Here is a 26,573-nt window from a genome sequence, read left to right on the forward strand (position 1 = left end):
TTAATATACAACAATGGAGCCAAGAAAATGCAATGAGGGAAATGATAGTCTCTATAATAAATGGTGCTGAGAAAATTGGACATCCGCATGCAAAAAAATGAAACTGGACCACTATCTTACACCATACACAAAAATTAATTAAAATTAATGAGTTAAAGACTTGAATGTATGACCTGAAACCATAAAACTAGAAGAAAACATAGACATAAAACTCCCTGATATGATAAACTCCTTGAATGATAAAATATATTTGTAAACCATGTATCTGCTAAGGGGCTAATACCAAAAAATATAAAGAATTCATACAACTCAACAGCAAAAGAACAAACAATACACTTAAAAAATGGGCAAAAGATCTGAAAGATCTGAAAAACATTTCTCCAGAGACATGACCAATACACACATAAAATGATGTTCTACATCATCAATCACCAGAGAGATGCAAATAAAGGCCCCAATGAGATATCATCTCACTCTTGTTAGAATAGCTATCTATTATCGAAAAGACAAAAAGTAACAACTGTTGGCAAAGATGTGAAGAAAGGGAACCCTTATGCATTGTTGGTGGGAATGTAAACTGATGCAATCACTATGGGAAACAGTATGAAGATCCCTCAAAAAATAAAAAATGGAATTACAATTATGACCCAGCAATTCCACTCCTGGGTATTTACGTGAAGCAAACAAAACGCTGCCTTGAAAAGATCCCCCTGGGGTGTCTGGGTGGCTCAGTTGGTTAAGCATCCAACTTCGGTTCGGGTCATGATCTCACAGTCCGCGAGTTCAAGCCCCACATCGGGCTCTGTGCTGATAGCTCAGAGCCTGGAGCCTGCTTCAGATTCTGTGTCTTCCTCTCTCTGCCCTTGCCCTGCTTGTACTGTCTCTGTCTGTCTCAAAAATAAAATAAAAACATTTTTAAAAAAAATGAAAAGATACTACCCCCATCATGTTCACAGCAGCATTATTAACAACAGGCAAGATAATGGAAACAATGTAAATGTCCACTGATGGATGAATCAATAAATAAATCGTAACACACACACACACAAATAAACACAGGAATATTAACCATAAACAAAAAAGTGAAATCCTGCCATTTGCAACATGAATGGACCTCAAGGGCATTATGCTAAGTGAAATAAGTCAGACAAAGGCAAATACTACATGATCTCTCTTATATGTAAAACCTTAACACAAAAACAGACAAAAGCCCCACCACGTTCACAGACACAGAGAACAAACCGGTGGTTGTCAGAGGTGGGGTGGGGGTGGAAGAAATGGGTGAACTGGCTGGTGGTGGGTTTTTTGGGTTTTTTTTTTTTGTTTTTTGTTTTTTGTTTTTTACAAATAGTTTATTGGCAAATTGGTTTCCACATAACCCCCAGTGCTCATCCCCACAAGTGCTCTCCTCCATGCCCATCCCCCCCCACATCCATCAATCCTCAGTTTTTGTCAGCATTTAATAGTCTCTCATGGTTTGCCTCGCTCCCTTTCCCCCACCATTTCCCCCCTTCTTCTCCCCCTTGTTCCTCCGTTAAGGTCCCCCTAATCCTCCTATACGTGCAAACATATGATATTTGTCCTGCTCTGCCTGACTTATTTCGCTCAGCATAACCCCCTCAAGGTCCATCCATGTGGCTACACATGGCCAGATTTCATTGTTTCTCATTGCCATGTAGTATTCCATGGTATAGATAAACGACATCTTCTTGATCCATTCGTCCGTTGATGGACACTTAGGCTCTTTCCATGTTTTAGCTATTGTGGAGAGTGCTGCTATGAACATTGGGGTACATGTGCTCCTGTGCATCAGCATTTCTGTATCCCTTGGGTAAATTCCTAGCAGTGCTATTGCTGGGTCATAGGGGAGTTCTATTGTTAGTTTCCTGAGGAACCTCCACACTGTTTTCCAGAGGGGCTGTACCAGTTTACATTCCCACCAACAGTGTAGGAGAGTGCCCGTTTCTCTGGTGGTGGGGTTTTTTTTTAGCATAAATGAAAAGGAAAAAAAAACCCCACCCAGTTCAACTTCTTCATTTTAATAATAAATAAATTGTTCAGAGATGTTAACTGATTTCCTAGGTATTTTATATATGAGCAGGGGAAGAGATGAGGGGGATTGAAAAATACGTGGGGTGTGTGTGTGTGTGTGTGTGTGTATAATATCATTTCTCACCAAGGGCTTGTGGTGAAGACAAAGAGGAAAAAGAGGCTGTCCTCTTATGGCTGTCCTAATTTGGCCCTGTGTAGACTTCCACTTCTGGGTGAGTGCAGTCTACCCTTGATATTACTGACTCATATTTTCCTTCTCTTTTTTTAGTCTCTTCCTTCCTTCTATAACTATTCCTTTCACTATTTAACTATCCTTCACCTTCCTTAAATTCCCTTTATTTGCAAATCTACAATGCTGCACTAATGGAGAGATTTTACCAAGACCAGTTTCACACTGGGGTTGGTGCTGGAAAAGTTAGAGACAATTTCTGGTACAACAACAACTCCACCCTGTGCCACATTCTCTTGCCATTGTTTCTATGCTTGAAAACACAATACTGTTTTTCATCACAGACATTTTCATCCTCCAAGTTCTTTATCCTCTTTCTAGCTAAATGATCTATATACATACTTCAAACTATTAGGAGAAAAAACTATCAGGAGAGCTTGATGATACATACACCAGTATTTTAACAAACTCTTGGTAAGTAGAGCATAAAACAAGCATGCAAGCTGAGTAAGTTTATGGTAAGGCTGTGGAACATCATGCTGAATACCCAGGCCCAGGAAAGCCAGGGGCTTGAGCCCTGAAGTGATGTATACTGGGGAACTCCTGTGTGCTCTATGTTAGGAGCTGCCATCAGATGAATCCATTCTATCTACCTCCTAGTCCTGTGTGTCTCTGCTCGCAATTGAAGCTCCTAGAAGACAGAGTCTGATCATTTTGGCTTGGCCTATCTCTGGAATCCTATGACTGACAGCTCACTAGAATCAAGTAGAGTGGCAGGGCAGCTCCCACAAAGGCATGGATCCTGGGAAGGAAGCAGAAACAAGAGAACTCTCCACCTTCTAATTACTGACTGTACAACATGCACACATGCCTTTCTTTCCATAAACGCCGTTTGAAAATATTTAAAATATTATGCAAATATTTCAGGAAAAATCACTAAATAAAAAAACTACTTCCCTCACCCCACATTTCCTGAACTTCCTACCCCATGTGTCCATGTAGTGAATTCCCACTAATGACAATTAGCACAAAATCCTCCATTAAGATACAGCCATCCCTAGCAAGGCCCTTTCAGCCTCACGCTGGAATCCATGGGAGCTGAGAGGAGTGGGTACCAGCGAGGAGAGCAGAAGCAAAGCAGCAGAGCTGGCCCGTTCCTCCCTCCAGACCTGGATGGGCTGATGGACTGTTTCCAGCAAGTGCAGCCACATGGAATGTCTCCTTATCTGTTCTAAACCAAGGAGTGGACTTTGGGGGCTCCTCAGGGCTCAAATCCAGGTAATAATGGACTTTTTCCAAAAGAACCTGAGTAACCCTCCAAGTAAGCAGGCAGCAAGTACGGGAGTTAAATGGAGGGACCTAGAAACAAGGCATGTACTTGTGAGTTTGCCGAGGCAACCCTCTGCTACTTTATTTTTTTTTTTTAATGTTTTATTTTATTTCTAGGAGAGAGAGAGAGAGAGAGACAGCATGAGCAGGGGAGGGTCAGAGAGAGAGGGAGTCACAGACTGAAACAGGCTCCAGGCTCCGAGCTGGCAGTCAGCACAGAGCCCGACGCGGGGCTCCAACCCACGAACCGCGAGACCATGACCTAAGCGAAAGTCGGACGCTTAACCAACTAAGCCACCCAGGCACCCCAACCCTCTGCTACTTTAAAGTCTAGCCAAGCATAGCCTGGGCTGGCAAAACACACAAGGCACCCATACCAAATTCCTTCTGTTCTAGCCCTGAGTATGGTCTGCCAAAAGAGCTCCTAGATTTTTAGATGCTGGAGAATATCGGTTCGACTTCTGGAATCTTTAGTTACTCCCAGAATCTGCACCCAAATCTAGACCATGTTTTTCCTCTTCCTCTGACCCAGAAATGGGGTTCATTTCCATTCACAGTCACTCTGCTCCCCTGTGGGTCCTCCTCTGGGCCCAGGAGGAAAGGAAGAGGGCACTATTGATCCAAAAGTACTCTCCTGGGCACCAGGACCGCTGCACTGGCCTCGCTGCCTCCCCTCGCTCTTCCATGAAGATAGCAGTGGCGCTGGCCCAGCCATCTCACTGAGCTGGGATCCATTTTCCCACTACTCTACCTTTTCTAATCTAACACATATTTTTCTGTCAGCTTGCTCCATGTACCCTCCTTGACCCACCTCTCCCTTTAGCCCTTTCTCCTTTCTCTAAACTTCTTCATACAAAGTTGTTTATACTCCCTGTCTTTGCTTCCTCACCGTCCACTCATACATCCATTCCTGACCCCTCAGGCCACATCCTGATGCGCTCCCCTGAATGGCCTCCTCCTCACTCTGGCTGTGCCCCCCACATTGGCAGTGTCCTTGAATACTGGAATTCCACAAAGTCCTACCCTAAGCCTCTCTTCTCGAGCTATATACCATCTCTCCATAACTGTGTTCCTTCTGTCTCTTGGCCTCAATTTTTACCCCCATTATAATGATGAAAAACAGACCCAGGAGCTTCCATGTAGAGACACTGGAAATACAGTGAAGCTGTGTAAGAACTAAGATAAAAGAAGAACAACTTCTAATGCTGAAGCTCTTGCAAACCTCTGTATCCATGGAGGAGATGGCCCCGTTTCGGAAAGGCCTAGTGATGGACTCTACCTCTTGTATGTTAGCGGTTTCTGGGCTGGAAGCAGAACACAAGAGGAAGCATATAATAAAGTGCAACAATAGAACTCAAGTCTCTGGACAGGCTTTCCTGCCTCCTGGACACAAAATGTGAGCTCCTTGGAAGATGTCCGTGTGAGTGTGCACAGTTGTACACCAGTCACCAAGAGAAGAACTGAAGCCTCAGGGAGAACACAGGGAATACAGCTTCAGCTCACACTGGCCCAGAGACCTCAAAGGGAAGTATGCTCTGGGGCATCATCCACCATGGACGAGGCAGAAATGTTACACATACAGGGGTGATATGTCTTTCAGCCTGCTCTGTGAGGGAAGAGGGTAAATCCCAGGGCAAAACATGTGGGTAGGAAGCGGGGTTTCCCTAAAAGACAGGAAAATAGAGATTTACAGGGAGGGCTTCGTGAAGGAGGAAGAAGCTCTCGTTCTGAAAAGATAAGAGATGAGGCAGACCCAAAGAAAGGAAAGAAAGGGCAGGAATAGGCTGCCCATGAGAAAATCATCTGTGAAGAATGTAACTTCTGTTTTTCTCTCAAATTCTGTAATTGTCTTACTTGATTTTAAAATCTTTTCCCTAAACTGTAGCTTCTACTGGTTATTTGCAGCCTTCAGTAAAGCAGGCCACCACAGTCTTATGTTAGTATTATTGCAGACGGCAATGGAGAGCTGGCTTCAGCCCCTGCAAGAACAGCTCAGCCACAGCAATGTTTTAGGGGAGGGCAGCAGTGTGGTTCTCACTGTAGTAAGACAGAGGGAGTGGGAGGCTCAGAGTGGAGTGGGACAAAACGGGAGGTGTCGTGGGCAGAGGGGCAGTGTCAGCACACAGAGGAAGAAGGGTTGTGAATGAAATATGCTCCTTTCCGCAGAAGTCTGCTGCAAGGAAGGGATGCAGGCATTTGCTGTGCCTACATTGCTCTAAGCTACAACTGATTTCCAAATCCCCACATCCAGACCTGGTAAGATTGGATATGCAGGTTCATATCCAACTGTATGCCTGACTTTTCCACCATGATGTCCTGAAGCACTTCAAATTCAATACATCCAAAACGACACTTGAGGGCTTCCCCACAACACCTCCTCTTCCTACATGACCTGCCTCAGATCACCTACTCATTCTCCAGGTGTTTCATCAAGACATCTTAGCATCAGTTTTGACTCTTCCTCTCCCTCATACGCTACGTCCAGCCAATCACTGTTCAACAGAACTTACCTCTAAATCATCTCTCACTTCACACCTCTTCTTTACACTGCCACTGTTTGGGGCCCACTCACCCATCACAGTGTCTCTACCACCATGCAAACTCTAACTCTGGCTGCATGGAACTACCACCCAGACTCTTCCCACTCACCTCTGGGCTGTTGCTCCTGCTGCCAAGTATTCCTGGGACTTCCTCCGACTCTATCTACTCCCTCATTTGTCAAGTCCTACTTGATCTCTGTTTCTAAATCATTTCTTATTGAAAGCCCTTCCCTGATGCCATGATGTAGTACAGGTGACAATATTATGTAGGCCATGGAAATGGGTCTCGATGATGACAATGGTTCAGCCCCTTGTCCGTGTCCACTCTCAGGCTTTTCGCTCCTTGGAGCTCAGCTCCTACCATGCACAGAACATACTAGAAGCTCAACAAATACTGCAGATGGAATGGATGACTTTGGTTTCCACTTAGTGGCAGTCTCATCAGCAGAGGTTTATATAGCAATCATATTTAGCTGCAGTGTTTAACATGGATGAAACAAGGTGACACCACTTACTTCTTCAATATATAATTCCTACCTCAGCTAAGAGGATGTAGTATTTTGATAACTTCATTTGGCAAACATTTTCTTTATAAGGAAGAGACATAAGGTCTGCCAAGAAGAAAAGGAAAGGGAAAGGGAAGAGGATGGGGAGATGTGACTATCATCACAACTTGGTTTTGGTCATTCTGCTCACTTTTTCCAAAACACTGAGTTGAGCAAATCCCACAAGGTTGTCTGTGGTGGCAGCCACGTAAACTGTACAGCCAGAAAAAACGCACATAATGGCTTTTAAAACAATGCAATCTTCAAGAAGAAAACATCATTCCATCAGCTAAACTTAAGCAACTTATTGTTTGCAGATTATTCTACCTCTTGATAAAAACTACATTTATGATGTACATATCTAAACTTTTTATTTTTTTTGTCTTAACCACTTTCTGAGGGTTGCCAAGTGTTCACAAATCTCTCAGCTATACTTCTGGCTTTGAACAGCAAGGAATAGGTTCTTTATGCTCAAAAGAGTATGTGGCTTTGAGATAAACTTTTTTTTGAGACAAAAAAGCTAGTGAGCCTTGTTTAGTCCATCAACGGGAAGGTGAAAACGAATTTAAAAACATCCCCCCCTAGCTGAGCATTATCTATGACCAAGCACCAACTTCCTTCTGCCTGGCCTCCTTTGCGTCCACCCTCTCTGGGACACTGCTGCCACAGCAGCTCTGATACAGTCACTGCTCAGCTGGGAACCTTTGCTCAAAGGCTCTTCACGTCACACAAAAAAAACCTCCAAACCCTCATTCTGACTGCCCGCCCACTTCCTCACACTCCTGGTCATAAGCCACTTGTGTCTGCACTGCTTCCACCTCAATTTCCCTCTGAGCTTCTGTGGTTCAGTCCTCAGCACTGAACCTTCTGCTTCACATGGTAGCTGTTCTGTCCATATGTGCTACCTATCTCTCCCAATAAAACAGGACACCAAGGTTAGGAGAAACACTAAATTAATTGTCACTGCTCCCCCATTCCAGACCAAGAGTAGGTGAGCAAAACAGATGGACAACAGATAAACAAGCAACACTCCTAAGGGTGCTTCAGTGAAGCCTGAAAGACAAGGTATTCATCCGTGGTGCAACTGGATGCTGATTTATAAACAAAAAGCAAAAACAAACTCTGATGAGTTTCTATTATTCATCAACAAAAACTTCTGAAGTGTCCTCCTCCCGTGTCACTCCCTTGTACTCCATGGCCAGGACCACAATTCAGCAGTTCAGTCAACAACAGGAACATCACACTTTTTCAGTGGATAATTTTGTTTATAAATCCTAAATTAAAAAAAACAACAGGTGAGGGGCTCCTGAGTAGCTCAGTCAGTTAAGTGTCCGTCTAACTCTTGATTTCAGCTTAGATCATGATCTCATGGTTTGTGAATTCAAGCCCTGCTCTGAGCTCTGCGCCGACAGCATAGAGCCTGCTAGCGATTCACTATCTCCCTCTCTCTCTCTCTCAAAAATAAATGAATATTTAAAACAATAATTAATTAATTAATAACAACAGGTGACAAGAGAAGACGGTGGTGGAGTAGAAGGACCCTAGACTCATCTCATCCCATGAACACAACTCAGTTACTTTCAAATCATCATAAATACTCCAGAAATCAACTTGAAGACTGGTAGAAAAAACTTCACAACTAAAGGGAAAGAAGAGGCCATACTGAAGAAGTGTAAACATGCACGGTTTTTCAGTAATAAAAAATAATAAATGTTATATTTGATATAAAAATAAAATAAATTTAAAAAACAACAAACTTTACTTTCAATAATATTTACTTTCATGTACATGAGTTGGTGCAATGTGGTTTGCTGCAACTTGAACCGCACTCATGAAGCCTTCAAAACAGACCCATGAGGGAGGAAGCATGCCCTTAGAGACAGAAGTAAACATCCACACTCATTGCCACACAGCTAACCAGTGGGGAGACGGGGCTGATCCAACTGTGGGGTTAATACCCCTTCCACTGTGCCATATTGCCGCAGTTTATCTTCTAATTGCAAACATTTCATGCAATAGAAAACCTCCATTGCTACAAAAGCCATATGCAGCTGTTGCAGAGATGGTACAGAGTGAAGACCATACAGGTAAGCTTTCTTATCACTATTTAGAGCCAGACAAGTCACTCCTTTAGTCAGGGTATCAGTCATAAGTAAGGTGATCAAATATACAATTAATCGTTCAAACCAGGGCATTTCTGAGAGGGAAAGGGAGTACCATTAACGACTGTACCACAACAGGCATACATGGGGACACCTGGCTACCCTACCTAGAGCAAACCTCTGATGAGAAGAGCTCTCAGTTATCTAAACATCATTATTAGAATTATTCACCCTTGTGTAGCATTTTAAAATTTACATAGCACTCTCCATATGCCTTTTTAAAATCTGGCTCTATATCCCCACCTAGGAAAGTGGGAATTTAAACATTTTCCATCCTATCGATGAGGATGGTTTCAGAGAAATAAAACATCTGTGAAGGTGCATAGTTCCCAGGTGAAAGAACCAGCCAGGCCCCAGTGCTTGCATGTCCACCATTCCCGTGTGCCCTGATACGCTCTCACCGCTTGGCTCACTTTCCAAGAGGCCATCTTCTGGAGGTAAAAGACAACAGTACTGGATAGTGACAGGAAAGGGGGGAGAGGGCACGATCCCAAGACAAACAAGAAGGCTCAAGCAGGGCACCCCTGAAGAACCACAAAAGGGGGAACAAACGACAAGGGTGAATTTTCCCACAGTTGGTTTTTACTTGTGTTAGTCTAATATCATAAGCCAATATATTAATATTTGACATTAGAAGACAGTTTGGGGCCAGAAGCGCCTGGGTGGCTCAGTCGGTTAAGCGTCCAACTTTGGCTCAGGTCGTGATCTCGCAGTTCATGAGTTCGAGCCCCAGTCAGGATCTGTGCTGATGGCTCAGAGCCCGGAGCCTGCTTTGTATTCTGTGTCTCCCTCTTTTTCTGCCCTTCCCCTGCTTGTGCTCTGTTTCCCTTTCTCTCAAAAATAAATAAACATTAAAACAATTTTTTTTGGAAGACAGTTTGGGCCAAATAACTGCCCCACCCCTAAAACAGGAAAGTTGCTCAAAACCAGATGAAGAAACAACTGAAGTACAGACTGCACATGAGGTCCTGGACTGTCACTTCATGCATCACAAACCCACAGAAGAGCAGAACAGGGACAAAATTAACTGCCAACTCCATTCATAATCCCCTTGCCCCATTTTGGCCTATAGGTCCCAGCACCTCAACCACCTAAACAGTGTCCACACTATTCACATGCAACCACATGGCTAGGTTTAAGTTGTAATTTGCTCCCATGCTCATGTCCACCCTCTGTGAATGTGCCAAACATATGAAATAAAGATAGGCAGGAACAGAGGAGGCCAAGGTCCAGCCAGAGAAGTCTCATTCCTAAGAACCTATCTCTGAGGCAGGACAGGCCTATCTCTACATCAAAGCCTCAGCTGACTCCAGAGGACTTCAGACCACAGCTAGGAGGGCTTGACACCACAGCACGGACACCAAGGAGGGAAATAGGCAGCCTGGTCTGGCACTGTCACCTAGGTTCTCTCTTTAGTTATCAGTTGTATGGGCTGAGATCATAACTACTATTTTATTGGGAAAAAAGCTGGGCTCCAGATTATTAACTTACCCAGATCTCACCCCAACAAACGTTAGGACTTACGTCAAAACTCAGATCTAGGGCACCTGGGTAGCTCAGTTGGTTGAGTGTCTGACTTCAGCTCAGGTCATGATCTCATGGTCCATGGGTTTGAGCCTCGCGTCAGGCTCTGTGCTGATAGCTCGGAGCCTGGAGCCTGCTTCTGATTCTGTGTCTCCCTCTCTCCTTGCCCCTCCCCTGCTTGCACTCTGTCTCTCTCTGCCTCTCAAAAATAAATAAACATAAAAGAAAAAAAAACAAACTCAGATCTTATGATGGGGGCGCCTGAGTAGTTCAGCTGGTTAAGTATTTGACTTTGGCTCAGGTCATGATCTCTCAGTTTGTGGATTCAAGTTCCACATCAGGTTCTGTGCTAACAGCTCAGAGCCTGGAGTTTGCTTCAGATTCTGTCTTCCTCTCTGTCTGTCTGTCTGTCTGTCTCTCTCAAAAATGAATAAACATAAAAAAAAAGGAAAACTTCAGATCTTATGAGCCTAAGCCCACCTTCTCCTATCCTGTGTGTGAAGGATGATCTGCTATATGCTCACAAGAGGTATTCTCCAGAAACTCCATGCTCTTCGTCCAAAAGAACCTCCTCCTGCACTCTGAACTGTTACCCAATGTCTAAGCATTGAATGGAGAACCACAGGGGAGGAGCAAACCAAAGCATGAGGCTGACAGATCTTTCTTCCATTCTAGAATGTTAGCCAATATCCAAATAAATGGAATTTTCCTTACTGTTCATTTAAAGGTTTTAAAAGGAGAAAAAGACTTCTAGAGAAACAAGAGTTGTATTGAAAACATACCAGCTAGACAGTTGAACACTATATGTGCTGCACCAGCTGCAAACAGAGGAAACACAGGTGTTCTAGGGCTCTGCACATGCTTACTTGCAGACACCTTAAAAGGCTATCACAGTGACAAGATCTACTGTGTGTTCTGAGCCTAGAATTAGAGATGGTAAACAAGGCTGTAAACCCATATACCTAGAAGCTACAGTTTACACACAGGCTATGATTCTATCATTATTATGTAAAAAAAAAAAATATGTCCTTATAGGCCAAGTTTTCTTAAATATACAACTATAACATGCATCTCTCCATGAACTAAACCACCTCTCCAAGAAGAGCATTTGGATCATAGGTCTCTGTGTACAGTGATAAGCTGGAAGGGAAACACTTCCTGACAAAGGCTGGCCTTGGCCATATTCCAGGTACAGTCCAGTCCTTTGTGCTGATTATGGTGGTTGCAGGTTCTAATCTCAGCTACTCATCTTATCATGGGTGTTACCTTCATTTAACCTGTGTCTGTTTTTCCTCATCTGTCAAAAGTGCTTCACAACAGCAACTATTTTATAGAATTGTTTTGAGGCTTGAATAAAACTATACATATAAAGTGCTTAGAACATTGTTTGGCACATAGTGATACTTAATTACTATTATTTACTCCGTCTCCATAACCCTCACTCTGAGGAAGTAGAGATAAGGAACTTTATGCTTACGTTCATGACATACTTGGTCAAGCCTGGATGATAGCAGAAAGGCTGAAGCAGACAGTCTGACAACAGAAAGTGAAGGTCAAGGATGGTTGTCTAACAGAAAGGAAAAGGGGCTGATAGTTTAAATGGTGAAGGCAACTCACAGTAGGAGCAGTGAGCAGGGTGTATAGAACCAGTGCAGTTCATATACTCCCACCTGGAAAATGACACTCCTTGGTACAAGCATCCGCTTGGGTCCAAGCTATCAAAGGATCATCTTCACAAAGGGAGTTAGAATGGGAAGATGGAGGCTTATATACGTGGAGCCAGGTACAAAGAGCAGCTAGAATTTCAAGTACAAGCAAGGAAAAGGGGTCTAAAAGTCCTAGGCCAAAGACAAACTCAGGAGACTCAAAGATATATGGCATTGGTTGCCACAAGTTGCTGTGAGGCAGAGGCAAGGACCAGAAACAATTCAAAAAAATATTACATAAGGAGATGCACAAGGCAAGAGGAACAGGGGGTCCTAAACAAGCAACAGGGAAGTGTGCCTGTATACCAACACCTTTTATTGAATGACAGCTGCCTTTAGTCTGTGACATTTCTGACCCCTGGTCAGTCTAGGTGTTCTTGAGATGGTCACAGCAGTGTTTCACTGGTTACAAGGCACCTCCCTTTTGCCAGTCTCCTCTCTCCTTGCCAGGCCACACACACCAGCCAAGAAGGTAATGCATCAGCTCAAGTCACAACAGAATCTACAGGGACAAAAGGAGACCTCAGGAAATCACAATGTTCTAGCCCCACAACCTGTCCTTCCCACAAAAAGCAGTCTTTCAAAACTTCCTGGCTTCAATTCAGTCTCCAGCCTCATCACTACTCCCATCCTAGGAGGACTACCTTGCAGGACATGCCAGCCAGGAAGTCACCCAGGATGTCAGTCTCTGCTGAGCACCAACACAGTACTGGGGCCCTGAAACATCCTTACAAATATCAAGAGTTGAGGGAAACTGCATTTCTCATATCTCTTTGCATTAGCAAGCTGTAGGCAGTTGGAAACCATGTTATGATCAGTGCTCTACGCGTCCCAAGGAATAAGAGATAATTGTTAAACTGCCATCTACAGAAGGGGGCTGCTCACTGCAGAGCCTTTGCTTTGCTCTGTGGGATCCACGTTTACAGCCAGCAGCACAGATGTGTCGGGTAGCAGCAGGCTACTAGAATTTAACCTCTCCCCTCAATGTACAATGAAGCAAAAGTAAAGGAGTATCAGTTCACCAGCATGTCCAACTGCGGGTGCACCCCTCTTGCCCCAATTCTGCCCTTAAGTCAAATGACACCCTTGCACTTCCTCATACACACACAACTATTCCCACCTTCCCACACATCTTTCTGCTTCTTCATCTCTCCATCGAGACCCTGCTCAAATCTGAGCTTTTCTGATCACCTCGACAGTAGTGGGGTGTTTTTTTCCTTAAGTGTTTATTTTTACTGTGGTAAAATATATATAATATAAAATTTACCATTTTAACCATTTTTAGGTGTACAGTTCTGCGGCATTCTGTACATTCACATTGCTGTACAACCATCACCATCATGGCCCTTTCTTCTTTCACTCCTAAACATTCCAAATGCAGAATGACATAAAAACTGGTGAGGTTAAGAGGCAGACATGTAAAAGATTTTCCAAGTTAGAAAACAGACAACACTATCTGACAAACGCTTACTATGTGAGTTCAGTTTCAAGCTTCAAATTCCTGTCTCCCTCTTTCTTTCTCTATATGTCCCTCTTGCTCTCCATTGATTTCTAAAGGCAAAGGGCTATTTCTCTCTGCTCTCCTGCATGCCTGGGATCCAGCTCCAGCACAGACACACCAGTGTTTCAACTCTGGTACTGAGGCTTGCTAGACAATGTGGCCTCAAGTAGACTTACTCTGGGCCTGTATTGTCCCCTTACAAATAAACCTGAGATAATATGTGCACCTCCCAGGGCTGTTCTAAGGAATGACTGAGACTGTATATGTGAAAGCACCTGGCAGAGCAGACAATTAATCTTCACTCCTTATGTCAGCTCTGTGAAATATTGTATCTGAGATCAGGGATAACTAATTCCAAAGGGCAAGGAAAACATCCTTAATTTTCTGAAATTTTATCACAAAAGAAAACTAATAAATTTAATAATAAGACAGCATAGTTTCCCCATGTTACTCCTGATATGAAGGAGCTCTGAGCCCAGATACCACCTACAGGTATGCAGGGCCACGCACTGTCATCCTGCATCTGTAACCAAGAGGTGCCTTCCTCACACTGTTCTGGGAAATGCTCTAAAATACCAAAAGTCAGCTGAAAGGAAAAAATATCCATGTTACCATATTCACTGATGTTGGTTAAAATTTTTAAATAGAACCACAAAACATCTACAAAGATGTCAAACATATTTATTTCCGCATCTCTTTTGGAGTTTTCACATTTGAACATAATGTCCTGAAACAAACACATGCAGACCTGTAACTCTAACTTAGACCCATCAAGGCACATACCCATGACCTGTGATGACTGCACAGTGTCACCACCCCAAAAAATTATCACCCAGAGCCATCTCTGAGCAAGGGTAAAGTGACTTGAGTGCAGAGACAGAAATCATATTGGATGGAATATAAATGAGGGAGAGAGGAAGCCATATGCTGGAGATTTCCATGAGCAAAGAGGCCAGGAGTCTCAGCAAAAGTCCTTAGCCTCTCTAGACCATGCTCCCAGGTCCACAACAGCAGTGATGCATCTGCTCTGCACTGAACATCTAGATACAGGGGGAAGGAACATATCATTCTGCTCTCTACCCCTCAAAGGCATGGCATGAGCTCCCATCAAACGTTTGCTAAATGAACCCTTGCTTTCTGAGGCCTTTACATGTAGTTAACCTCTTGAAGATGGTGATAGAAGAAAAAAACCACTTAACTGAGCACCATCTATCTGCTATGTTCTATATTTGATACTTTACATATGTTACTTCATTTAATCCTTACTAAAATCCTATTGACTAGTTATTATTATCTCTAGTGTTGTAAAAGGTATGCTTCAGAATAGTCAGATAACTTGTCAACATCACAGAGCGGAAATTTGAGGGAAGTACTACCTGGGTATGGCTATTTCTACAGGAAGCCATGCCTTTTCTGGCCTCTGAACTCATCCTGCAATGGTAAGCAAGGACAGTCCAAATGAAAGGTTCTAAATCCTCTGCACACCAATATGGCAAGAATCTAGGACCCAAGAAAGAAATTCAAAGGGTCACATGTTGAAGCAGTAACCTGCTTTGTGCACAAGTTTCTGATTTTTCCAGACTAACCCACTCCTTTCAGTGGTAACTTAAACATCCAAGTTTAAGAAGTATGATGGACAAAAATGAATATTTTTCAAAGAACCTAATGAGATTTGTAGGTTGTTTTTGACCCTGGATATCAAGGACAAGGAATTCATCTTAAACCAGTGCTGACTGCTTAAAACCATCATTCAAACCAGCCTTGTTGACTTTTGTGTGTAAATCCTATATTTCAGCAATAAGTACCCATCATCACTTTGAGTCACCCTTTAGGATGTTCTGCTCAGAAATTTAAAAGGCTAGGAAATGGAAGGCTTCAGCAAAATAAAAGTATCTGTCGGATTAAACAACAATTTGAATGATTTTGACTATATAATTCCTATATTTGTTTTAGCTATTTAAAAGCTATAAAAATAAGTTCATCACTATATTTATGTTGTACATATTTAAGTAACCCTAAAATAAATACAGTTTCAAGCAACACTGAGATTACTTCTTGTCCTTATTTAAAATGGGTATATATACTCCTCAGGCATTAGGCTACCATGATGCCTCTGAAAAAGAGGATCATATTTGTCACAGTAGGAAAACTCTGGAAACAGTGCAGAATAGTTTAGAGGGAAGAAAATGGAAATACTTTTGGGGCTTATTAGAAAACAATTTACACATAGAAAGAATGTTATTAAATAAGGGTTAGGTTTTTAAAGGAGGACCAGATTCCAGGCTAAATAGGGCATTGTAAAAACCAAGCACATACACCACAGCATATTCTGATAGCTCTTAGCAAATCTAACTTCCCTCAAGCCAGAGCATGCAACAGTTTACAAAATGCTATTATTATCAATCATTTCTTCTACATCTGTTAAACTGCAGCTAGGAAGATCGTCTGGGCTTCTCTCATGCACATCACAGAAGATGTCATAGAACTGAGACAGACTCTGAAATCAGAGAAAATGGTAGAAAGATAAAGTCTAAGGGGGATGAAGAAGCATTTGTAAAGGCACTGAGATATTTAAAAAGCTAAAAAACTATTTGAGGATGGGCAAGTAGTCCAGTTTGCCCAGAACTTCAGTCACAGCAAGAGAATGATGGAAGAAAATACCAGGGAACTTTGAACTCCAGGCTGAGGAGTCTAGACTCTTTTTAGGGAAGCAAGAAACCATGAAAAGTTTGGGGACAAGATAAGGTATAATTAAAGCTGCATTTTAATAAATGCTGGCAGATGAGTGAAGGGGGAGAACGGAGGCAGGAAGGCAGACTACCTCCTCACCTTATATTCATCTGCAGTACATTACACACATCTGGCCAGAGCTCTGCTTCACTAGTACTGTGGGACAGTGACACCGGAACCCTCTAATGTTTTGCTTTCTAAAAAGCCTTCAAGGTCTTGTCATTTGGGAAATGCTGCCCATTATCTGTCCATTAGGGATCTTCATATTACAAGTTTCATATTAAAGACTTTGAATAGTTCTACAGTAAAGAAACCAATTAAATTTCTTCCTCCAGAATTTGGCTCTTGCTATCAACTAAAACAAGCATCCTTCAGGCAGATTTGGAAAGTGTGAGCTAAGGTCATCCATGGTCAGCACACAAGGCATAACCTCAAAGGGGTGAGTAATAAGCTGAAAGTCTGGGTGGCTCAAGGTCCTTCAAGGCTGTTCAGAGAGAGCCGTTGGAATAGTGTAGCTCTGGTCAAGCCTCGAAGTAAGGCCAGGTCCATCCCACACAGGGTCCCAGCACTTGAGCTAGTGTGAAAGAATTCCATGGAGGAAAAATAAGTATCCCAACAACTCAATTTAAGTGATTCTTCCTTTTTTTTGGTTCTTAGTGGCTAAGAAAACACAAACACCTAAATTCATAAAATAGCTCTGTTTCAGATACCTGAAGACTATTAAATCAATTCTCATTCTTCTCCTTTATGAGTAAAATAACCTTAAATTATTTAACAACTAGGTCCGATCATCCTTTTCACAAGAAAGACTTGTAAATTCTACAGGAATTTGGTTCATTTATTTAGTCATCCAGAGATATATGTTTCTTCTAACATTGAATGAAATGATTCCAAAAGCCCAAGAAATTTAATTATGCAAAACAGTATTTAAGGGGGTCATTAGTGGTGGGGAGGGGGCAGAATCCTAAAACTGGCATCTTCTTTAGGATGTAATGGTAATAACCCAGGTAGGATGCTTTCCAAGTCACAAGAGAGTATAGCAAACCTCAGATGAAATCTCCATCACTATTAGAATGCTTCAGGGGAGAGGTGACTGACCCAGTCTGGAAGGATTCCCATTTCTCTGTGCCCAGAGGAAGTGGGGGCAGNCTAAACCCAGGCAGAGACTATCTGAAAGAACAAAAACAATGAACTTAGGATGCTTGAGTTTTCACTTGCCAAAATGAAACATTAGCATCATTGCCATAACTCATGGCCCTCAGGTAGGCTCTACAGCACAAGGCTGCAAAGAGCTCCATAAATGTCCATTAATCTCATGACACCCCGCAGTGCAAGCAGGGCTCTTCATCTCACAGCTGAATGGCAGGGACAGGCCACAGTAACTGGGAATAAGCACTTGGAAGAAGCTGAGCTCAGCACAGTCTCAGAAGCTAGGACCAACCAACCCCTTTGAAAATTCAATCATAGTGATGTTTGCCTCGCTCAGCCAGAGGAGCATGTGATTCTTAATCTTGGGGTTGTGGGTTCGAGACCCATGCTGAATGTTCGAGCCCCATGCTAAACTTAAAAATACTTAAAAAAAAAAAACTTAAAAAACTTAAAAAAAAAAAACTTAAACTTAAGCCCCATGTTACTTAAAAATAACAAAATATTTAAAAACATTCAGTCATAAACCTTCATACCAGTGCATGTCTTTGAACTCCATAATTCTAATTCTGGGAGCTTAATGTAAGAAAATAGTCCAATACATAGAAAAGCTTTTTGCACAACAGTGTTCATCAAAGCATTATTTACAAGGGCAAAAGCTGTCAAAAACTTCAATATCCAATAATAAAAGCATAATTTTAAATTCAAGTACACATACATAGAGAATATGATGTAGCAATTTTAAAGCATATTTCTAAAGAAAATGCTCATAATGGTAAAGGGGAATGATTGGGTTATAAAAGTGAACACATATTATAAAAACAGTTCTATAGGAAGAAATGTACACAGGAAAAAAAGACTGAAAAGATGTAAGCCAGATGTTAATAATGGAAAGCTTCATACAGTAAGACTACATTATTTTTCTTCTTGCAATTCTTCTGAGCTTTCCAAATTTGCTTACAATAAACAGGTATTACTTGTAAAAGAGAAAATTAAGCTTTTTTTGTTATAAAATAGTACCTAACTGATTAAAATCATTTCTAAATTACATGTGCTGAGAAGACTTACAATAATGTATAAATTCTTAAATGTACATAAGAACAGAAAATCGTAATTAGGAGAATGAATTTGCAATATGTATCTACGTGTGTACACCTACATTCACACAGGAAGCAAAATGAAAGATATAGGTAAACCAGCAATGGCATGGGGAGAGAGGAGCTTTCCAGCTCCCACCAGCCATCGCAGCAATTGCCCACACTGTAAAACAAGCAATGGGTTTGCCATGCAAACACAGCTTCACACTAGTCTACCAGGCTTCCCTCCTGGCCAGACTGTACCCCCTATGTCCTTCTTCAATGGAATTCTGAGCCTCCCAGACTCCCATCACCAAGGGAATTGAAACCTAAAATATCAACTAACAAATTTTTTTAAGTGGAGATATGATTAACTGCATAATGACTTCTGTCACACTCTAAGACAAGATTTAAAGCCAAGGACAAATGCTTTAACCCCTTCACACTTTAAATATCTAAGGCAAGAGTTTTTTCCACTGGCCTAGAAAATCCACAAATTCAGTGCATCTTCAATTACAGAAACTAAGACATCAGCACCTTTAGTTGCCCTGGGATAAGAAAAGTCTAATGTCAAGAAACATAAGAACAGCAAACCAACTAAGGGGGTGGGCACCAGCCTCCTACTCACCTCTAGGACTACAGCTTTACCGTGCTGCTTGGGCAGGGACAGAGGATCAGCCTTTTCATCCTACATCATAAGTAACTTTTACCAACCATGTGGGGAAAGATGAGAAGAGCAGGCAAAGAATAAAAATGATGAGCCTACTCCACAGGGACCCACTCCAGAGAAGGCTGGTACTTCCATCTCCTTTATTCCATCACTGGTTATTTCCCTAGAGAAAATGGGGCACTAAAACCATTGTCCTACAGATACCCATGGGTATCTTATAACGACTCTTAATTCAACAATCAACAGCTCTTATAACTAATATTCAACAATCAACAGCTTCCTTTAGAATGTGCAGATTAATTCAATCACCTGTGTTGAGGAAATGGGACAAGGCAGTTCCTTTTCAAGAACTGACTCTCCAAGATCACCCTCTCCTCTAAACTATAACCATCATTTTTGTACAGGGTTTGCTCTCATAGCTTGCCAGACTTTCATATGCACTGAGCACCTGGGGATCTTGTTAGGCTATAGGTCCTATATATATATAGGTCCTATTTAGCAGGGCTAGGTGATGCAATTAAATCCCACTCTCTGAGGGGGAGACCTGGGCGGTGGTGAGGCTCCCCAGGTGACCCCCATGTGCAGCCGAGGTTGCATGCAGGGCTAGAAGATTTCAAAAGGCTACCAGCTTGGTCTCACTGCTGGCTCTGCGTGTGCCCCTGCATCAATAATTCCAGCACACATACACAGATAAAGTACATGGTAAGTTCTCTAAAATATTGGCCATGGATATTATTTTGCTACTCCTAGCAATATGATTATTATTCAGGTAGGCTGATGCAACTAGGAGGAGGTCAAATTTGTAAGGAAACAGAGTTCTTGGGTAAATTATAATTTAAAAGAAGTTCAGAAAATGTGAGTGGGGAAGAGCCTTGAGAGGGTGGCTAAAAGCAAATGTTTGAGGAGGTGACTTGGGTCCTATGCATAGCCCACAACCAGGGCAGTAATAATTATAATTACAGCTGCCATTTTCTTGGGACTTAATGTTTCAGGCACCATACTAACTACTGTGAATCTTCTAGGCAGAACCCAGGGGTTTCTATCAGAGCCAACTGTCTTATGGCCCCAGGCTCAAGCCAGCCTGGGAACCTGACAGGGTTTGGGGACATCTTCCTTTTTCCTCAGAGCAGAGTTGCTGCAGAGAACCCCAAGAAGTGGTGAGGACCGGACACAACTCTCTTAAGTATGAACCATGGCAGACTAATGCCAGGCTCAGGAGAGACTGTGTCTAGAATCCAGTGGGGTGCCCCCCCAACATCCACTCCCTGGTCAGGCTCCTCTAAAGGGCTACCTGCCCAAGAAGGCACTGGCAGTAAGGTAGGAGTCTCAGAGCTAGGCAGGGGAGGTGACAACTACAGAAGCTTTTCACCTCCCGGGCAGGACTGACACAGATGCGGAGCATGAAGACTAGGTTAGTCTACATTTTGAACCATGTGCTGCTCTTCCTCCAGCTTTTTCGTTCCCTCTTCCTCTCAGAATTGCTTTAGGAGCTTCTTTCCATGCACCTCTTGGGTGTCTCTCCTCCCCGGATGTCTCCCAGGAAGCGGGGAAGAAGAGTTTGAAGGGCCTGGCCATTTCACAGAGGTGCTTCATGTCATGCCCTGTATGCTACCCTTCACACAGAACAGAGAAAGTGATGGTCCATGAAGGAGCAGCTCATGTAACTGAAAGAGCTGCCTTGTACCCATTAGGGGAGGACAGGAGGGCAGAGTTTCCAGTCAGCCAGGCTGGAAGTCTGAGATGGTTCTGAAGCACTCAACTTTGTATGCCCTTCTGAATCTACACTTAAATACAGTTTCATTCATTTTCAAAGGGCCGTGACCCCCCTAATATGACCTTCCTCAGCACAGTCCCCAGGATGAAGGCTCCCGTGTTATAGATGCAGATGCTGACAGTCTAAGGAGTTCACTCAAAGTGTGAGCACAAAGCACAAGAAGAACTGGACTCGGCAACTAGGCTCAACCCTGTAACTCCACATCAGGAAAGAGCAAAGGCCTGGAAAGGATCAAACTCCATATTCAACATCTCACATAGGTAGTCTCATTTTTTCCCCAGAGCAGCATCATTGAGAGCCGTGTCCATCTTCATTTACAAATGAGCAAAGGGAAACAGGAAAGAGCTCAAGGACTGTCCAAGAGCAGGGCTCTCGTCAGGGGAGAAGGCAGAGTCCAATCCAAGTCTGTGTGGCCCTCAGCCTGAGCCAAACCTCTCCAGGCACACAACAACCTGACCTGCTCTCTCCACAGAATTTGAAATGTTGCAAACTTTTAAGACTCACAGGGCCAGAGAATATGGTCATTTCTTGTGATTATTCTACTATCTTTCCTTAAACAAAACAAAACAAAACAAAACAAAACAAAACAAAACAAAAATCCTCTTCTTATGTAATATGTGTCTCCTGGATTCCATCAGTTTCCTTAACTTCACAGCCCCTATTTTATAAATAAGGAGCCAGAGGCCCAGAAAGATTAAGTGGTTTCCTGGGATGTTAAGTGAATCAGACAAGGAACAAGGACCCAAATTCAAAAGGCTCTGTGTTTCAGGCCATGGGCCTGGGGCATTAGCCAGACTGAGTGGTTCCCTGCAAAATGTGCAAACTGGCAGCCAGTGGGCAAAGCAATGTCAAATAGTGATGCGGGGCTTCTCCATAAGCTCACTTACATGAGAAGAATCCTAACTGCATGGTTAGTTCCACAGAATTACCACCCCACTACCATTTGCATGCAAATAAATCTGAGAAGGAAAACTAAAGATGGGGAGGGAAGAGTCACTCATCATCATTAACTTTATTCCCTCAGAGAGTCTTCCCACTTCTGTAAAGAAAAACATATCCCCTGTACATAGCTCTGCAAGTGACATGTTTCCTTTAGAGAACAATGACTTCTAGGATATTGTATGTGCCATATTACTTGAAAAAAGTAGAATCATACAATGTCAAATGCTTTTTCAAATTTCTATTTAGAGAGAAGAAAAACATACTATTATTTTGTCAAAATCAGTCACCAATGGCAGCCTGAACCTCTTGACTCTGTATTGCCTTCAGTTCATAAGTGTAAATGCATACTCATTTTATAGAATTCTTATTTTATTACTTACCAACTAAGAGTTGAAATAAAATTTTAAGTGTGGAGGATTCTCACCTGTGAAAGCATTTGTGGCCTGAAAACCAGCTTCCTGCATACTGCTCCCCAGACAAGCCTGTGCTCCAACTCTTAAGCTATCCTGTCAAGAGAAAATTGCCTGGGCGAGGCCTCAGGTCACTTCCATCTTAGCTTGTCGGAGTCCATCGCTCTGCCCCGTCCGGCTTTTGGTAGCATCTGATGCCCACCTGCCCTGCTCCCAGACCCTGAGAGCAGGTGGTACCTGGGATGGCACCCAGTCCAGCAGCGTGCACACTTGGGGCACACAGTCACGTCAGCCGTCCAGCCAGAGAGTGAGGGCCATGGTGAGCCCAGGAGCAGAGGAAGCTGTCCCGCTGAGACCTGCTTTCCCACCTTAGAGTGAGGCCCTCCTCAGCCACTTGGCAGCCAGCATCCTCCACGGGTCTCAGCCGTTCTAAGGGAGCTCAGTATGGTCTGATCTGCCGCTCTCTGTGCTTCGCCTCTCCCCTTGCTGAAATTAAAAAGAAAGAGATCACTTTCCTGATGACCTGTAGGAACATGAAATTTAGCAGACCCATTGAGGCCAAAAAAAGAAAGAAAAAGCCACCCAGAGCAGTATTCATGGCCGTGCTATGCGCACTGGGGGAGCTCTGGGGAGGGGGCAGGTACAGCACCTTTTCCTGAGCAGGGAGCAGAGGTAGCTTTTACTTGCACCCCAGAAGAAAGACAGAGGACAGCATTTGCTGCTCCAAGCCTCTCTAAGAATGGCTACAAAGGCTATACAACATCCAAATGTCTTTCCCTCGGTTACTTGTAGTTCACAGGTACCCTGTAGAAGAAACCCATTTCCCAAGCTTGTTCCTGAGATCTCAGAAGTGAGGCTGAGGTTCCTATCCACTGCTGTCAGTACTCCTGGAATGACTTGGGACTCCAGTACTCCTGGAATGACTATAGTTTTAAAAAATGACTCTTAAGGGGGAAAACAAAGGCCTGTATCAATATTTTAAAGAATGAGAAGGAAAAGGAAATTTAATCTGAAATTTTACATTACCTATTACATACCATTACATAATAATAAACACATTTTACAAAATACTTTTCAGATACTTTAGTGTTGTTATAGTATACAAGAAGCAACACTAATAAAAAGAATGTTAGAAGCCCAAAGAATGAGACTTCTAAAAATAGAGCCTGAAAAGGACTCTCCAGTATTGGAAAACAATCTTTTTTCCATTATCAGCACTTCACTCTAATCAATTCATATCAATCTTTCAAAAATATAACCTTATTCCTCTTTTTCACCATCAAACTAGAGGAAAGAAAAATAATTTCAGAAAATGGCATATAACAGAAAAGAACACTCTGTTAAGCCCTCTTGTTGTAAATATAAAGTAGTAAAGGAAACATCACTAATACAGACTAGCTATAAGGAAGACCTTGTGTATTAATGAAATGCTGTAACTATATTAAGAAATTCAATTGTATTGCTTTCATGTACCTGCAGTAACAATCACAATTAATAAGGTGTAGTGCACCACAAGTCCCTAAGTTTAATGAACAGGTAGAAAAAAATTATTTCAATTAAAATCATTTATGCATACAGTGGCTCTAAAGTGTTTGAAAATACGACAAAACATTCCTTCTCTGAATTGAAACATTCCATATAAAATGATCAACACACACAGTGTGAGCATCCTAAAGGCCTACTAACTTCTAAAGTAAACTAACCACATGCACTATACCTATCAACTTGAGGCAATAGAAGTGCCAGGAAAAAAAAAAACAACACCTGCCCTTATAAAATCTCAATTCTCTTTGCCCTTTGCTATGGCGCTTTCAAGGCACAGAAACATTAGACTTTATTTGTTCTCTTTCTTTTTAAATTTTTTTTTAATGTTTTTTTTTTTATTTATTTATTTCTAGGAGAGAGAGAGACAGCGTGAGCAGGGGACGGTCAGAGAGAGAGAGGGAGTCACAGACTGAAACAGGCTCCAGGCTCTGAGCTGGAAGTCAGCACAGATCCCGATGCGGGGCTCGAACCCACAAACCGCGAGATCATGACCTAAGCGAAAGTCGGACGCTTAACCGACTAAGCCACCCAGGTGCCCCTATTTGTTCTCTTTCTTTAAACTCAGAGAAAAACTGAAGTGTGATGAGATTTTTGTTGTTATTTTATCATGGGCTTTCTGTTTATTTTGTTTCATTGCAAAAGGTATCCTACTCTACTTTTAAAAAACAAAATCAAGCTATCCTATATCACATTTCAAATGGCTATGGGAAAGACTGAGGCAGATGTGGACTGAAATGGAACAAACAACAATTTTTTTCTTTTCTTCTTTTTACCATCTTCATCACACTCACCAATTCTTTTTTTTAATGTTTATTTTTGAGAAAGAGAGAGACTGAGTACAAGTGGGGGAGGTACAGAGAGAGAGGAGGAGACACAGAATCTAAAGCAGGCTCCAAACTCTGAGCTGTCAGCCCAGAGCCCACTGCAGGGCTTGAACCTATGAACTGCAAGATCATGACCTGAACCGAAGCTGGACGCTTAACCAACTGAGCCACCCAGGTGCCCTGACACTCACCAATTCTTAACTTAAAAGAGAAGTATGGTGACAGGTGTCTAACAGCTCAAATTGGGGTCTCAGGCATGGTTCTGGCCAGGAGTTTTAGGGCATGATGTGTAAGGTAATAAAGACCAGAGGAATAGATTATTATCCCATTCATGAGTAACTTCCATATTCCTGCATAGACTCAGTCTCCATAAATGCAATTTTTAAGTTAAAATGAAACTTAACTCCCATAAAACATCTTCTTCCTAACCACTAACACATATACCCTTTTCTAGAAATACACAATAAAGCAGCGAGAGTGCTCAGGACCTGAAGACTTTGTTCTGTTCAGTGAGGGACCCAATCATCCAGAACAGGGCCAGGAACCCAGTCACACTCAATAAGAAGGTGTCAGATGACCCAACAGGCTGGGGAACAGAAGTGGATGACTAGAACGCAGAATTAGGAGAAGCAAAGCACATCTGTTTTCACAGCTTAATAACCAACCAAGAATCAGCAAAAAGGCAAAGAAATTCAAACAGTGGCCTCATTCACTGCCCCCATCTAACCTTCTCCTACGGCTCTTGCCCAAGATTCTGCTTACCTTCCAATCTCAGCTCGAATGACCCTGGCCCAAGAGGCCTCCATGATCATCCTCTAGGCTAAATTCCTGGCCTGTTTACACAGCTTCCCAGCACTTGCCACAGTCACAGCTGCATGCAGGGGTCCCGATCACTCTCTCCTGCTGGACTCTAAGTGCCATGAGGACAAGGACAGTGACTGGCTGACATTCCATTTCCCCTCAGCAGCTACGATACTGCCTCATGCCTATGTCTGCTGAATGAATGGATGAGTGAATGAGTGGATGAAGGCCATTTGTGTTCAGAGGGGTACACACAGAAAAGCTCAGCAAACACTTTCAAAACAAACCCATCCCAAGCAGTGAACTGAAGGCAGCATTTCCTGAGAGGCTACTCTGCAGGGCTGGCTCTGAGCCTCTGAATTGGGAGGGCTTTCCCTACTGCCCACTGGTCAAGATGAGGCAGTGACTACCAGCGATCATTTCTACAGACTTCACAGAACATCCTATCCAGTAGAGGACCTTAGAGGACACTGTTTTAAATCCCTTCAAACCACAGAGAGAAAAATCTAACCCCACAAAGGTTAGATAACTTAACTCTAAAAAAATTATTGTGCAGTAGAGTCAGGGCTAATGCCTGTGTCTCTTGGCACCTCCAGCCAACTGTACTTCCCCTCACTACCTCTGAATGTCAGATAAACCCAAACGGTAAACCTAAATTCCCTAAACTAAAATGCCTTAAACCAATTCAAATCAGGAAAATCAGGGGGAGAAAATAAAGACAGAGTAAAGAGAGAGAGGCAACTTACCCAGGATGCAAGGTCAGAGTCATCCTGAGTCACATATTCAAGAGCCCTCGCTACAGCAAGCAGGCTACCATCATCCTGTCNCAGGCATTAGCCTGTGTCTCTTGGCACCTCCAGCCAACTGTACTTCCCCTCACTACCTCTGAATGTCAGATAAACCCAAACGGTAAACCTAAATTCCCTAAACTAAAATGCCTTAAACCAATTCAAATCAGGAAAATCAGGGGGAGAAAATAAAGACAGAGTAAAGAGAGAGAGGCAACTTACCCAGGATGCAAGGTCAGAGTCATCCTGAGTCACATATTCAAGAGCCCTCGCTACAGCAAGCAGGCTACCATCATCCTGTCTTCTACACACACACACACACACACACACACACACATT

At 42.7% G+C, this 26,573-nt stretch overlaps 1 protein-coding gene across 9 annotated transcripts in view; it reads right to left on the minus strand.

The window, feature by feature from the left end:
- The window catches only part of LDLRAD4 (low density lipoprotein receptor class A domain containing 4), a 433,421-nt gene that overhangs the window by 236,447 nt on the left and 170,401 nt on the right, over window positions 1-26,573 (minus strand). For 8 of the 9 annotated variants that reach the window (XM_077778111.1, XM_077778113.1, XM_077778112.1 and 5 more), the window contains one exon: window positions 22,291-22,762. In XM_077778111.1, the coding sequence (XP_077634237.1) occupies window positions 22,291-22,330 (40 nt within the window). In that variant the 5' untranslated portion in view covers window positions 22,331-22,762. The remainder of the gene's footprint in view (window positions 1-22,290; window positions 22,763-26,573) is intronic. The other variant, XM_077778119.1, reaches the window with a different exon arrangement.

Source organism: Crocuta crocuta, unplaced genomic scaffold, assembly GCF_008692635.1.
Source record: "Crocuta crocuta isolate KB4526 unplaced genomic scaffold, BGI_CrCroc_1.0 scaffold26, whole genome shotgun sequence".
Classification (NCBI taxonomy): domain Eukaryota; kingdom Metazoa; phylum Chordata; class Mammalia; order Carnivora; family Hyaenidae; genus Crocuta; species Crocuta crocuta.